The sequence below is a fragment of the Panthera tigris genome, chromosome D4 (assembly GCF_018350195.1).
Source record: "Panthera tigris isolate Pti1 chromosome D4, P.tigris_Pti1_mat1.1, whole genome shotgun sequence".
In the NCBI taxonomy this organism is placed as follows: Eukaryota; Metazoa; Chordata; class Mammalia; order Carnivora; family Felidae; genus Panthera; species Panthera tigris.
In genome coordinates this window covers 88,353,077-88,367,698 of record NC_056672.1, presented here as the reverse complement: position 1 = coordinate 88,367,698, position 14,622 = coordinate 88,353,077, and the positions used below count along the sequence as shown (strand labels likewise).

At 56.1% G+C, this 14,622-nt stretch overlaps 1 protein-coding gene across 1 annotated transcript in view; it reads right to left on the bottom strand.

Moving 5' to 3' along the window:
* The window catches only part of LAMC3 (laminin subunit gamma 3), a 56,708-nt gene that overhangs the window by 8,938 nt on the left and 33,148 nt on the right, over positions 1–14,622 (bottom strand). The window contains exons 13-22 of the mRNA XM_042964567.1: positions 10,988–11,206; positions 8,900–9,088; positions 6,775–7,020; positions 5,774–5,927; positions 4,989–5,131; positions 4,307–4,485; positions 2,698–2,836; positions 1,470–1,675; positions 1,020–1,096; positions 416–550 (exon numbers count right to left, since the gene is read on the bottom strand). Coding sequence (XP_042820501.1) covers positions 416–550; positions 1,020–1,096; positions 1,470–1,675; positions 2,698–2,836; positions 4,307–4,485; positions 4,989–5,131; positions 5,774–5,927; positions 6,775–7,020; positions 8,900–9,088; positions 10,988–11,206 — 1,687 coding nt within the window. The remainder of the gene's footprint in view (positions 1–415; positions 551–1,019; positions 1,097–1,469; positions 1,676–2,697; positions 2,837–4,306; positions 4,486–4,988; positions 5,132–5,773; positions 5,928–6,774; positions 7,021–8,899; positions 9,089–10,987; positions 11,207–14,622) is intronic.

Genomic DNA, 14,622 nt, shown 5'->3' with positions numbered 1-14,622 from the left:
GTGAGGCCTTGCTGGGTCTCTCTTGACCCTTTGACTGAGGAGGATATAAGAGGGTCACCCAGAGGAGAGAAGCAGAGACCAAGAAGGAAGCCGGTGCCTGAAAGGAGCTGCCTGGGGGGTCTGGGGTGGGGCTGGGGGACGCTGCAGGGGCAAGAAAGAGAGAGGTGCTGCTCTGGACCCTCCTGGTTCAAGTTCTCGCCCCTTCTCTCCAGAGGCTGAGCTTAACCCCCAGGCATAAATGTGTTCTTGTAAGGTACCACCCAGTGGGCCCAAGACCTCAGACATCCCCACCCATCCACTCAGAGGGCGTCAGGACTCCGGACGGAAGCCAATTCTGGAACCAGCAGCCTCCAGCCAGGCCCCGTCAGCTGCAGGAGGCCAACTCAAGCTTCCACCCACACCCGGGAGGCCTCACCTGTCCTCCAGTTCCTGCTGGGCCTCCAGGGCCACTGTGCCCTCCACCAGACTCCAGAGAAGCGCATAACTGGTGTTGGAGGCGACTAGGGCCCTCCGCGCAGTGGCCTCAATCTTGGCAGTGGTGTCCCTGTGGCTGTATGGAAATGCCCATTTGATTGTCACCAGGAGCCCATGCAGAAGGGGGCCTGCACCCAAATCCACACCTCCCAGCATGTGAGACTCCCGTCATCCCAAAGTCCAGCCCCAAAGGCCAAGTTCTTCTTCTCCCTCTGCTGGACACACAGCAAAGGCTGATGGGAAGGGACCCACCCATGCCCCCGTGCCCGTTACATTGAGTTTATGCCTGTTGTCCTGGCATAATGATCATTAGGGCCTCTTATCACACAAAAAATCTCAGTTTGGACAATAATGATATGGTCACCCTCATAAAGACATCACAGAAGAGAGTGTTCAGGACGGCCTGGGTTTGAATCCAGGCAGAGGGGCACCTGTGCAGCTGATCCTGATCTGGGAACCCGCCCTTCCGCCCCCGAGAAGGACTGGGCTCCCTTTCAGACTGTGTGGGCAAGACCTCACCAGGCTCCCGGGGCCTGGGGCCTCACCTCCTGGCAAGGGCACGGGCCTCGGTGGCCAGGTGGCTCCAGGTGGTGGGCTGGCTGGACCCTTCCTGAGGAATCACCTTTAGAGAAGAAATGGAGAGGGGAGGAAGCTGATGGCCATCCTTGAAGAGCAAGGGCCCCATTTGGCTAAATTCCTGGGCAGAACTAAATCGTGCCAGTTATTTTCTATACGCTCAAAGGTAGTCTCAAAGTCAGCACCCGGTGAGCAGATCCCTAGAACGTAGAAACAGCAGTAATGACACCCACCATTCATTCGATGGACATTCACTCTCCCCCTGGAACATGCCTTGTTCTATGCAGACATTATCCCACTAATCAGCAGAAGGGGCGCTGTGTGACCCCCCCCCCCCTCCATTCTGCAGATGAAACGGAGCCTCTCCAAAGAGGCACAGCCCAGCCACTAGGTCACCAGGTGGGCCCAGGACGTCGTACCAGAGATCTGAGGACAAGGGCCGCCTGCAGAATCTCCTCCTCCGAGGACTCCAGCGCTGCATCTAGGTCCGCCAGCTGGATGCAGGTCTTCTCTGTTCCGGCCCGGGCACAGTGGACACTCCTGCTCAGCGTGCGCAGCTGCTCCCGGGCAGCCTTCACAGCACCTTCGAGGCCTGTCACCTGCTCCTGGAAGGCTTCCCGGGCTCCTGCATGAAGCCCGGGTAGAGTCCAGGGTCACAGAGCAGTTGATGCTTTACAACAAAGCACCCACCTTCGGGGGCCCCCATCTGTGCCTGGACTCTGCCTGGGCACAGCTTAGCTCTGTCACCAGACTTGAGCACCAACCACTACCAGTCAGCTCCAAGGGAAGAGCCTTCTCATTTTACAAATGCCAAGACTGAGGCCCCGAGAAGGCAAATCACGACCCAAGGCCTCCCCCGTAGAAAGTCTGCCACAGATGAAGGACTGGAAGGAACTCAGGTCTGCTAGAGCCACAAGCAATTCCTGAATCTGAGACAGCAGAAATGCCCCCACCTTGAGTCAGCTCTGTGATCTGCAGTGTGGGTCGGTATGGTCGTTGTAACACACAGCATCTGGAAGCTCTCTGTTCTGATCATTAGTCTTGCTAACAAGTGCTCAGCTTACCTATGCCTGACTGCTAAAGGAGCATAAATGCTTATGAACATGAAATTATACAGAAGAGTCCATTCATTTTCAATACTTCCTAAATTGCGGTGTCCCAAGGCCAAATTCCACCTGGCTCTAATAACAGGTTTTTTTGTTTTTGTTTTTTTTTCTCACGTACTTGTTTATTTCTATTCTATACTGGGGAATGAGCAAAATGGCCAACAGTCAAGACAGTAGAAATGTTACCTGTTCAGCACCCGGGACAGCACCTCAATGATTATTTGTTGCTTGACTGAACTAATGAGCTAACCCAACTCCTGTCCTCACCCAGCTTACAGTCCGGTGGGACACAGGGGATAGATGTTACAGTCAGAGACTAACAGAGTTACAAAGTACAACTGAGTTGGGGACATTGAAGGAAAGGCCTGGGGTGGGGACAAGGCTGTGTCATGGGAGGAGCCCACTTAGTTGGGGAGGACAGGCTCTCCCAGGAAGTGAGTCCTTCTAGGACCGAGCTCAGAGCCTTGAAAGCATCCTGAGACCAGAATGAAGGTCTCCAAAGGGGGTGTCTGATCAGCCAGCCATCCCATTGCCTGCTCACCTTGCAGCAGACGTCCCTGGTAGACGTCTCCCCGTGGGGCCTCTCCCTGCAGAACGTGCAGTGGTCCCCAGGGCTCACTACAGTCAGACCCCTGCAGCCACCCCTCCATCAGGGTCAGCCTGGCCTTCAGCTTGGAAGCCTGGAGTTAGGAAAAGAAGGGCATGTGAGGCTGGTGGCCTGGAAGTCCTGTCTGCACACCTCTCCCCTGGCTTCTGTCCCGCCTTCCCTCCCCGATGGTCCCCTCCTCCCATCTTATCCTGGGCATCAAAGTTGAGGACACACCAGACCTTTAAGAACCAGCTTTTGCCCACCCTCCCTCATGGCGGTCCCTTCCCTTCTCACACCCATGGCACCTGTTAGCTGAGAGAGGGATGGAAAGGGAATCCCCAGGAGAATCTGTCTGTCCTGCTATATTGCCACAGAGCAGGTGTAGGTGGATACTGCTGACTGAATGAGTATGCCACGCAATGCCTCCTAGCGCTGTTCTTTTATTTATTTTTATTTGCATTTATTTATTTATTCTTTTTAAGTAGGCTCCATGCCCAACACGGGGTCTGAACTCACAACCCTGAGATCAAGAGTTGCATGCTCTACTGACTGAGCCAGCCAGGCGTCCCCCAAATCACATACAACGACTGCATTTATAGAGCACTTGCTAGGAGCCAGCCGCTAGCGGCTGCTGGCCACGCACCAGCTCTCGTTCAACTTGTAAGCACCCTAAGGGCCAGAAGATGCAGATCCTGAGCTCTCTCTTCGAGTCCAAAGTCCAGAATGTTCTGAGAAACCACAGGGCTTTCCATTCCTTATTTGGTGGCAAAATGAGGTTAAAAATATTCTAAACTCATTTAGAAGCAAAACCGTTCTGACCTAGGCTGTTGGTGGTCCTTATTTTTTTATTGGGTGGGACCGTTTGTCTGTTTTCCTGCAGATACATCAATGGGTTTGACTGCAGGGACTGACCCAGGCACTGCTGGGGGGGAGGGGGGTGGCTAATATTCAGCACCCATCATTGTGTCTTTCTACAGTATCACCATTCTGAAGGCTGGTCTCACCAGTTTCAGGTAAGGGGTCGCAGGCCTGTGTCCATTTTGGAGCAGGAGAGAAAGACGAAATTTACCAAAGCTGTTACCTGCTGCTGGGGACAACTGATGGGTTTGGGGAGAGGAACCCCAGAGGTCATGCTCCTCACCCCTGCATCACACCAGCTCCCTGCTCAAAATTCTACTCGCGCCCCGGAACTGGCCTGGCCCTCCTCCCGACCCTCCCCGCCAAGGGCCATCTATGGTCTCGTCCCCACTGAACTTGAGGAAGCGTGAGACCTGGGTCTGGGTGGTTGGGAAGGACACCCCGTGACAGCTGCTGTTCTCCTGTCCACTCAGGAGATAGGGACGAGCAGAGGTGAGGGTTGAACAGGGCTGGCGTCAGCCAGATGGCTGGGTGAGCACAGGGAGAAGGTGACCAGTGGTTCCAGAAGGCCAGAGGGCCATGGGGAAGCAGTCATTTCCCGGTGCCCAGCACAGAGCTGGTGCTCACGGTGGTGGGGGGGGGGTGTGAAGTGATGGGAGGTAGGTCGAGACGTCTTGGATGGGGCCTGGATGGGTGGGCTCACCTCCTCCTTCACCAGGGCGTAGCAGGACGGGCACTCCTGACAGTGTGTGCCACCGGCCGTGACGAAGAAGTTTTCCTGACAGTGATCACACTTGTACCCCACGAAGCCGGGCCTGCACAGGCATGTGCCGTTCTCGTGGCATTGTGCCGAGGCGGCCCCCACCGGGGAGCACCTGCAGGCTGGGGGGACCGGGGCAGGTGGGCTGAGGGCCCTGATGCTCCCCTCCTCACATCAGAACCCCCAGGTCCCCTGCATCCTCACAGCTGGCTACTCCAGACCGCACCCCCCCCCCCCGCCCCGCCAGAAGTTCAACCACATTCCTGAGTCCTTCCTGGGAGACTGAGTCAGAAGGTCGGAGGTGACAGCTGACTTATTTCAGTGTCCCTGGGCCTGAGAACCTGCCATGTTTAGGAACTGCCATGCCATCCGGCCATACGAATATGGAAACCAAGGCCCAGAGAGGTGACTCGATGGTGCCTCAGCACAGAGGAATTTAGCAGTGGAGCCTGGGACTCGATTTTTGGTCCTCTACACTCCCTCCCTCCATATTTCTATGGCTGCTCTTAGAAGACAGGCCTCCACCCGATCCTTTACTCTCTTGCCACGCGGCTGGCGGCCCCTCGTTGCCCAGAGACCTCAGGCCCCACCTTCTGGGCGGCCGGGAAGCACCCAGCTTCCTCACCTCGGCATCCCTTGATGGAGAAGCCGAAGAAACCCAGCTGGCATCTGTCGCAGGCCTGGCCCTCAACGCCTGGACGACAGGGGCACTGCCCGGTCTTGGGGTGACACCGGTCCTCCTGGGAGCCCAGCGGGTGACACTTGCAGCTATGACAGGGGAAGGGACCGGGTCTGAGACAAGCGGCCGGGACTGCAGATCACATCCTCTGCACACGAGGCCCCATCTCGAAGTCCGTACATGTCAAACAGCTTTCCCCAAGCTGTGCCCCCGGGAAGCACAGGCTCACAAAATGCCACTCCCTCCCCTCCCCACAGAGGCTATGGGGACATATAAATCTTGGAGACTATACCCCTCTGTTGGGAAGTCACAATGCAACTAGCATATTAAAGGCTCTGAGGAGTCTTGCAAGGAAGAAACCTGTTTGTTTCACCGGGCATTTCCCTGGAGCCCTCCACTGTTCCCCAGAGGCACGAAGGGGCTGTTGTGGCCAAAAAGGTCACCAAGCAACAGCGTCACTGAGAAGGGAGACAGAGAGCAAACTGGCCCCCCTGGCCACCTGGACATCCCTTAGGGCTGTTCTTGGCCCACATCCTGGGTTGGCAGGGCCACGAGTCTGACCCCCAAGGGACCATCCCTTTGTCCCCCTTTGGTACAGGGCACGGTGTACCTGGCAGGGAGCCTGGGATGGCACATTCCAAGCCAGATCCCTCTCTGGAGGCTGCCCGGGACGCCCTCCATCCTGGAGACACTCCCAGGGAGAAGGGCACCCACACCCTCACCCCACTCACCTCCGGCAGCCCCTCCCGGGCCGGAGGTCATAGAAACCGGGGCTGCAGTGGCTACAGTCCCGTCCCGTCACATGAGGCAGGCAGGTGCACTGGCCGCTCGCCGGGTCGCAGGGTCTCTGCTCACTGACTGAGCCCCCCGGGTTGCAGCTGCAGGCTGGGGGTGGAAGCAGAAAACGGTGTTGGGGAACCATGCAGATCGCCATCCAACCTTTGGGGGTCCAGGAGAAGATGGGGCGCACACAGAGAGGACTCACACTCGGCCCAGACTCCTAAGCTGTTTCTGGAAAAAGGCTCTAGGGCCGGGCTCAAATCGCAACCCATCTCCTATGTCCTTGGAGAGACAGCCTAGAACCATCATGGAGGCAGAGGGCTCTTCTGAGCCTGCCCTGAACCCCCGCTGGCTGGAGAGAAAGCCAGAGACTTGGCCAGCGAGTCGTGGGTGGACCTCTGTACCCACTGTCTCGGGTCACTTGACCCTGCCCTCCTGGGCTCCATAAAACAAGAGGCCGGCAGGGTGCCGACAGGTGGCACGTGGAGAAAGGGCTCTGGGGCAAGTAAGTTTGGGGGAAATGCTGAACTTCTCCCTGAGCATTTCTGGAAGCCCTCCACGGGCCGAGGTATGGCCCTCTGAGTGGGGACAGAGGGCTGAGGGTGAACCCAGGCGGCGGAGAGGAACACCCTGATGGGAGCCCGGGGGGGCAGCATAAATGTGCTGAGTGCCGTGGCCATGGAGGTCCGTCATGGGCGCTGACTGCGGAGCTGGAGGTAAGTGCTAAATCATCAAGGCAAAAAATAAATAAAGCACAGGCTCAGTTGATTAGATCAGGGCTGAGAGAGCCCTTGGAGGAGAGCCAACCCTTACCATACCTTTCAGACAAAGAAACAGAGCAGGTGAGTAATCTGCCTAAGGTTGCACAGCCCCGTGGAGTTGATGGCTAGAGCTGGCGGAGAGGGGTCACCACAACGCGCCCCTCACCGTGGGTCGGGAGGTGGGTACTCACGCGTGCATTTGTCTGCGGGCCGAGGGGCCAGGGCGCTCCCGTAGAAGCCTTCCTCGCAGCGCTCACAGCGGGCACCTGTCGTGTTGTGCAGGCAACGCAGGCAGCGGCCAGACTGGGGGTCACAGTTGCCCACGGCGTTGGGGTCTACGTTCCCACTGCACTGGCACCGCCGGCAGGGCTGGGGGGCCCCAGAGAGCCCCAGAGGGTCCCCAAAATAGCCGTCATCACAGATCTCACAGCGCCGCCCTGGGGAAGGGAGGGGGCTGCACGTGGAGGCACAGGCCTGAGGGAGGGGGCTGCTGGGTCTCCACAGGGGTGGGGGGGGAGGGCGGGCGTGAACCAAAGCGAGCGGCCCTCGCGTCTCCTTGTGGATCAGAGCGAGGGCCCCAGGGCCAGGGCCCAGCTCAGCCATCAGCTGGCTGTGCGGTCTAGGGCAAGCGCCTGGGCCTCTCTGAACTCGGGCTCCTCATCTACAAGGCGGGGACAATAATACAGCCTCCGCAGAGGACCGGGGAGAGGGCTTGGTGAGATAATTTGTGCAAAGCTCTTAGCACAGCTCCTGGCGCGACAACAGTAGTGGCCGTCACTGCCTGCTCATTGTCATCACCCTCCTTGTCACCCCGCCAGCCATCCTCTTCGCCAGTGAGGCCCTCGGGGTGCTGGTGGGATGAGGGGGGCAGGGCTGGCGCCCACCCAGGCGACCTTCCCAGGGGTTGTTTCCTCTACACACAGCAGTGCCCTGCTCCCCCCACCCCCAAATCCCCCTCAAGCACCTCTCCGCCTGGGCCAGGCTGAACTTCTCTAACTTTCCACACCCACAGACCAGGCCCTCCTTGAATCTGCAGACCAGGGGAGCCAGAAAAGGTGGGGAAGGTTACGGAACAGAGGCGCAGCGTGACGGCAGGGTGGGGTGCAGGGTCCTCCCGTCTTGGGCCCCCTGCCCCCTCCCTGCTGCTGGCCCTAGGGGGGAGCTGCTTTCAGAGCGGTCCCCTAGCAAAGCAGGCACGTGATAGGACCAAATGGACCTCAGGGCCACCGGACACAAAATCCGATGTCTGAGAACCTTGGAAACATTTATGTCAAGTGAAATAAGCCAGTCGCAGAAGGACAAACATTGGATGGAAGTCACTTGTACGGGGTCCCCGGAAGAGTCAGATACAGAGAGACAGGAAGTAGGACGGTGCTTATTAGAGGCTGCGGGAGGGGGGTGGGGGTTGTTTAATGGGGATAGCGTTCCCATTTGGGAAGATGAATACATTCTGGAGACAGATCACAGAAATGGTTGTACAACCCTGTGAACGTACTTAAATGCCACGGCACCGTGCACTTAAAAATGGTTCCGATGACAAATTTTATGTTACGTATTTTTTGCCATAACTTAAGAAATTAATAATGGAGTATGCCCCCCCAAAACACATGGAGTTGTAGAAGCGGGTGGATTGTAGGGTATGCGAATCCTATCTCCAAAGAGCTGTAAAAGAACCAGATGTCGAGGGTGGCCCTGGGTCCTGGAGTGGGGGGTGGGACAGTTTCTGCCTTATACAACATCTGGCAACGTGTTTTAAAAGCTCAGAGTGTAATCAGAGATTTTCCTCCTTCACCGCGTATCAGAATTAGCCAGAGCACTTGTTATGAATACAGATTCTTAGGTTCTGTGTCAAGCCAGTAAGCTGGGCTCCATGGGGCCAGGGCCCAGATGGGGATTTTCAAAAACTCTCCTCGGGGCGCCTGGGTGACTCAGCTGGTTAAGTGTCCGACTTGGGCTCAGGTCATGAGCTCGCGGTTTGTGGGTTCGAGCCCCGCGTCGGGCTCTGTGCTGACAGCTCGGAGCCTGGAGCCTGCTTCGGAGTCTGTGTCCCCCTCTCTCTCTGCCCCTCCCCTGCTTGCGCTCTGTCTCTGTCTCTCTCAGAAATAAACATTAAAAAAAAATTTTTTTTAAAAAGAACTCTCCTGGAAATGCTCAATGGCTCAAGTTCTGCCAGGGACCTATGGCAGCCGGGAGCCCTGGCCATGTTCTGAGAGGTCAGGCTAAGCTGGGCCTTCCCCAATCTGTCACACTCCAAACCCAGGACCCCGCTCCTGGAGCCCAGGACAGAAGCAGAGCCCCTGAGCATAAGCCACTCACCTCTCTGGCCTGGGGGGCAGTGGGTGCACACTACCTCCCTGCTCTCTGGGATGGATGTGCAGGCCGACTGTCCAGGGCACGGACAAGGCTGACAGTCATCGGCTCGGCCTCCGAAGGGGCTGCCATAGAAACCTGGCAAACAGCGCTCACAGGACGGGCCCTCGGTGTGGTGGCCACACAGGCAGATCCCTGTGGGGCAAGAGAAGCACCTGGTTATGACTGCCCGAGCCCAGAATGCTCCAGGGACGGGGAGCATCTTGGTGGTCGGGCTCACAAGGCATATCCCCAGGCAGAACTGAGGTGGAAACCTTCCCAGGTGGAGGCAGTTGGGCCTGGGGGTAAGAAAGTCCTCCCTGGGTTCACGCCCACCACGTACTGACCCTGTGAAGCTGGGAAAACCATCTAACGCCCCGTGCCTCAGTGACCTCACCTACAAGATGGACACGACAATGGCCCTGACCGCAAGGGTCTTTCTTTGTCAGGATTCAGCAGGATCATGCAGCCAGAGGACCTTGCATAGCCCCTGGCACCCAGCACGATCATTACTGTTACCGTTAGTATTTTGTTCTTTGAAACCTATAACTGAACCAACAGATGACCTATCTGTGTTCCCACTCATGGTTTTCTTGCCCTTTCCTCTGTGGCCTCTTAACCTCAGGGGCCAAAAGACACAGACCCCTGGGGACGCGGGGGTGGCTCAGTCGGTTAGGCATCCGACTCCGGCTCAGGTCATGATCTCACGGTTTGTGAGTTCGAGCCCTGCGTCGGGCTCTGTGCTGATGGCTCGGAACCTGGAGCCTGCTTCGGATTCTCCGTCGCCTCTCTCTGCCCCTCCCCCCGCTTGCGCTCTGTCTCTCAAAAATAAACAAACATTAAAAAAAAAAAAAAAAGAGCCACAGAGACCCAGGAGTCTGTTCCCAACATGATTTGGCAAAGAACAGGTTCACAGAAGCTGGCTGGTCTCATAGAACAGGCCCCGCCCTCCACTGGTTTCTCATGCTGGGGGATCTGCAAACCCCCTTCTCCAGCACCTGCACAGAGCCTGTGCCCTGGGGAAGGGAGGCCCCACTGCCAGGGCCTGAGTGAGGAGCCTGGCTGAGAAGGGCCCAGGGAAGCAAGATGCCCACCCCACCCCCCCCGCCTTCTGGGAGGCCCCGCAGCACTCAGCTGGGGCTGAGGTGAACAGGGAAAAGAGAATTCAGGGTAGACAAGTGAAACAGGGGGACCATCATGCCTGTGCTGCCTTCTACTGGTCCCTGACTCAGCCCAGATCCACACGCTCACTCCTTCTTCTCTCTAGCATGAGCAGCAGTGGCCACTCGGCCCATTTGACAGATGAGGACTTGCCCAAGCTGAGCAGGAAGTCATGGGACGGCCAAGGGTTCTGAGGGATGACAGACTGGCCCCATGTCAGGCCTCCTTGGTCGGGGCGGCCTGGACCAGCACGAGTTAGGAATACGAGGCCTCATCTGGGCTCGATTTGTGATGCCTGCCATGGCCAAGGAGGGGAGGAAGCCCCTCATGGACCGTGTGCCTGTCCCGACTGGCCAGGCCGCCGATTCCCAGGCTGCTGGAATTGTCTGCTCCAGTGTGGAGCCTGAGAGATGCTGAGCTTGCATTACCCTCCTCAGGGACCCCACCTGCTCCAGGAGGGCAGCGGGGCGCTGACCCTCTCGCTTCCGGGGTGAGAGGCCCACGGTGTGGAGAGAGGCCAGGGTGCGGCCCCCGTCCAGCACCTCCCACCTAGTGACCTGGGTGGAAGGCTCTCTCTGCGTTTCCTCTGCTGCTAGTGGGGTAAACAGCTGGCCGTGACCTTGCGGCGGGAGCAGCTCTGCCACCTGCTGGCCGTGCCGGCTCCCTGCGCCTTGGGTCCCTAAACTGTAAGACGGGTAATGGCAGGAATCAATGACACGGTGTGTAGAAAGGTGCCCGGCAGGGCACGTGGGGAACTCGGGGACACCCTTTTAGGAGTACCGCCCTCGGTGATCACTCACACATGCACACGGCTGACCCCGTTCGGGTCAGCACTCACCTTCCGCGCTGGGTGTATAGCCTTAGGTGGCTTTGGGGTGGGGTGCCAGGACTCACCTGTGTGGGGGTCACAGGTGCCATGCTGGTTGCAGGTGCAGGGGACACAGCTGGTATAGGGACCCCCCAGTGGTGTCTCCCTCTTGTATCCTGGAGCGCAGGATTCACAGAACTGGCCTGTGTACCCTTTGGGACATGAACAAGTCTCTACCCAGGAGGCTGGTGGGGAGAGCCCCCGCTGGGCTGACGTGAGCCGGACCTCAGTCAGGAATATCTGGCCTGAAGAACGAGGACAGAGAGGAAGAGAGTTACAGGCACACATTTCCCCCGCCAAGACCTTCCTGTTCATATATGTAACAAGCAAAGGGTTATTGGCTCACAGATAAAAGGCAGCCTACGGGTCGATTATGATTTTGAAAAAGCAGACAAAAGGCAAAGGAAAAATAGGCAGTGTTTTAAATTTATTTTTTTATTAAAAAATTTTAAAAAATGTTTATTCATTTTTGGAGAGACAGAGAGAGACAGAGCATGAGCAGGGGAGGGGCAGAGAGAGAGAGAGAGAGAGAGAGACACAGAATCGGAAGCAGGTTCTGGGCTCTGAGCTGTCAGCACAGAGCCCAATGTGGGGCTCGAACCCACCAACTGCGAGACCATGACCTGAGCCAAAGTCCAACGCCTAACCGACTGAGCCACCCAGGCGCCCCCAAATAGGTAGTTTTTAGTTTAGTTTTGTTTGTTTGTTTTTCGAGAGAGAGTGAACAGGGGAAGGGGCAGAGAGAGAGGGAGAGAGAGAATTCCAAGCAGGTTTCTGCGCTAACGGCATGGAGCCTGACGCGGGACTTGAACCCATGAGCCATGAGGTCACGACCCGAGCCGAAATCAAGTTGGACGCTTAACCAACTGAGCCACCCAGACGTCTCTTAAAGAGGGATTTTTTGAGAACAAAAAATGGATATGGCTGGGAATTTTCTGGAAAGCCATTCATTCTCACAGCTTATCAGATATGTACATTTAAACAACCGTACCATTCACAACCCTCCGACTGGTAAGCATTTAAAGAACACAGACAGGGAAAGACAGTGTGGGGGACCCATGCCCAGGGATACAGGACTATAAATTAGGGGGCTCTGCTTTTAGTGAAGAGCGGTAGCTCCTATCAGGCCAACCCTCGCGCCAGAAAACAACTAGAAACTCAGGGCAAAATGTAACAACTATCCATTGACAACCAGAGCAGGTGGGCAGTGGAGAAGGGTGGACGCGTGTCCTGAGAACATAGATCGGTGCAGCCAAAACCTGGCAGCATGTATCAAACGTGCACCCTTTGACCTAACACCTCACATTCCCACGTTGAGGGATCTGTGCTAAAGACAGACGCGCACGACGAGACAAAGACCCTTCCGTATTCCCTGTTCTCGGCAGCACCGTATGCATAGTGGAAACGTGGAAATCGTTTCAACATCTACCAACAGAGGGACGGTTGAAACTCTCGGGGGCATCTATATTGCAGAACGATACGCGGTGGACGGACAGGCAGCCTTTTTCTACGTGTAGGACAGGTGACAGCCCCCAGGACACACGTTAGCTGAAAAAAGCAAGTGGCACCACATCAGACTGTGTGAGGCGTTAAAAAGCACAGATGTAAACACACACACACACACACACACACACACACACACATCAGACTGTGTGAGGCGTTAAAAAGCACAGATGTAAACACACACACACACACACACACACACACCCCACATCAGACTGTGTGAGGCGTTAAAAAGCACAGATGTAAACACACACACACACACACACACACACACACGTAAGACCGTGCATACAGAAAGATGTGGATAGATACAGCCCAGAGCAGGTGGGGAGAGGGAGGGTCAGTACGTCCACCTGCCGCTCCAATTCACCCCAGCACCCAGTGCGGGCCTGGCCTAAGCAGGTGCTTCGTAAACATCTGTTAACGAAGGCTGAGTGACAGAAGGAAGCGGTAGAAGCTGCTGGAAAGAGTGGAAATGAAACGCCTCCAAGGAGCCTCAGCAGGGCGACCTGGGGAGCAGGGAGGCTTTGGGGAGCGTGGGGAAGGCTGATGGGGATAGAGCTCCAAAGAGAAAGAGGGGGCTGAGGCAGGAAGGGCCGGCTTATAACCCCCGAGTCTGACTTGAAGGGGCCCGGGGAAAGCTGGCCATTTAAGCGAAGCGTTCTCTAAAGGAGCTAGTCACTTCCCCGCCCTAGAAGGAAATCTGTGGCTGTTCTGGTCATCACGATGATGGGGAGACAAGGGTCAGGGGTATTAGACATCCTGACATGAGCAGAAGCCCCCCGTGACTTTCAGAGGTCTTGCTGGATGCTGAAAAGGCAGGGAAACACCTCCGCAAACATCTGAACCCCGACCCCCACTCCATTTTATACACGAGCACAGGGCATTTTTGAATGGTGTAGGTGCATATCGGATTGTCTAGCCATGCGGGTACCCTGAACGCGGGGGCAACCCCGGGCTTTGTCATGCTCAGAGTTTTTCACCACTTTGGAAAATCGTGCCCCTGGTGGCCCCCCAGCTCTTGAAGTCTGTCGCCAGTGTGCACCCCGTCCGTGCTCTGGTCCCCCTCTGTGACTGCCCTGCTCACAGTGATCTGACAAATAGTCCCATTTAGTGATGACTCCAACATGACACACACAAAGGGTTTTAAGGAACAAAGGTCAGTCCTATCCAGATGGATGTCTGAAACTTGGTTTCACAGCTTCACCCACAAATGGACGGTTACTCTGCCAACGTGTTTTTCCCGTAACGCAACAACGAAAGCGCCAAGGCTAAGTCAACCTTCTAGAAGAACCACATTGACCAAGCCAGCACTAGTCACAATTTCCCTGCTCGCTGCCTCTGCAAATGCCTTCTGAGCTTCAGTTGCTCCGAAACCCACAGTTATTCACCACAGTGGGGGCAACTCTGATTACCTCATTATGTCCTCCAGTATGGTCACGGCTGAGCACCGACACTCTGGAATTCAATGACTGTTTTTGTACGTCGTTTACTTTCTTTTTATTTACTCTGTTACAACTAGGATACTACACTGGTTTGGAAACATTGTGTCCATGTAAGTTATGATATCTATAAATTTCATCTCTAGGGGCGCCTGGGTGGCTCAGTCGGTTATGCGTCCGACTTCGGCTCGGGTCACGATCTCGCGGTCCGTGAGTTCGAGCCCCGCGTCAGGCTCTGGGCTGATGGCTCAGAGCCTGGAGCCTGTTTCCGATTCTGTGTCTCCCTCTCTCTCTGCCCCTCCCCCATTCATGCTCTGTCTCTCTCTGTCCCAAAAATAAATAAACGTTAAAAAAAAAAATTTAAATTTCATCTCTAAATGGTAAAGGGGTGTTGTATGTGAAGCACCTGTTTTGATTTTCTTTTTAAAGTTTATTTATTTATTTTGAGAGAGTGTGAGAGAGTGAGCAGGGTAGGGGCAGAGAGAGAGGGAGAATCCCAAGCAGGCTCCACACTGTCAGCATGTAGCCCAACACAGGGTTTGAACCCATGAGCCTTGAGATCACGACCTGAACCGAAATAAAGAGTTGGACGCTCGGGGCGCCTGGGAGGCTCAGTTGGTTAAGCGTCTGACTTCGGCTCAGGTCATGATCTCACGGTTCGTGGGTTCGAGCCCTGCGTCGGGCTCTGTGCTGACAGCTCGGAGCCTGGAGCCTGC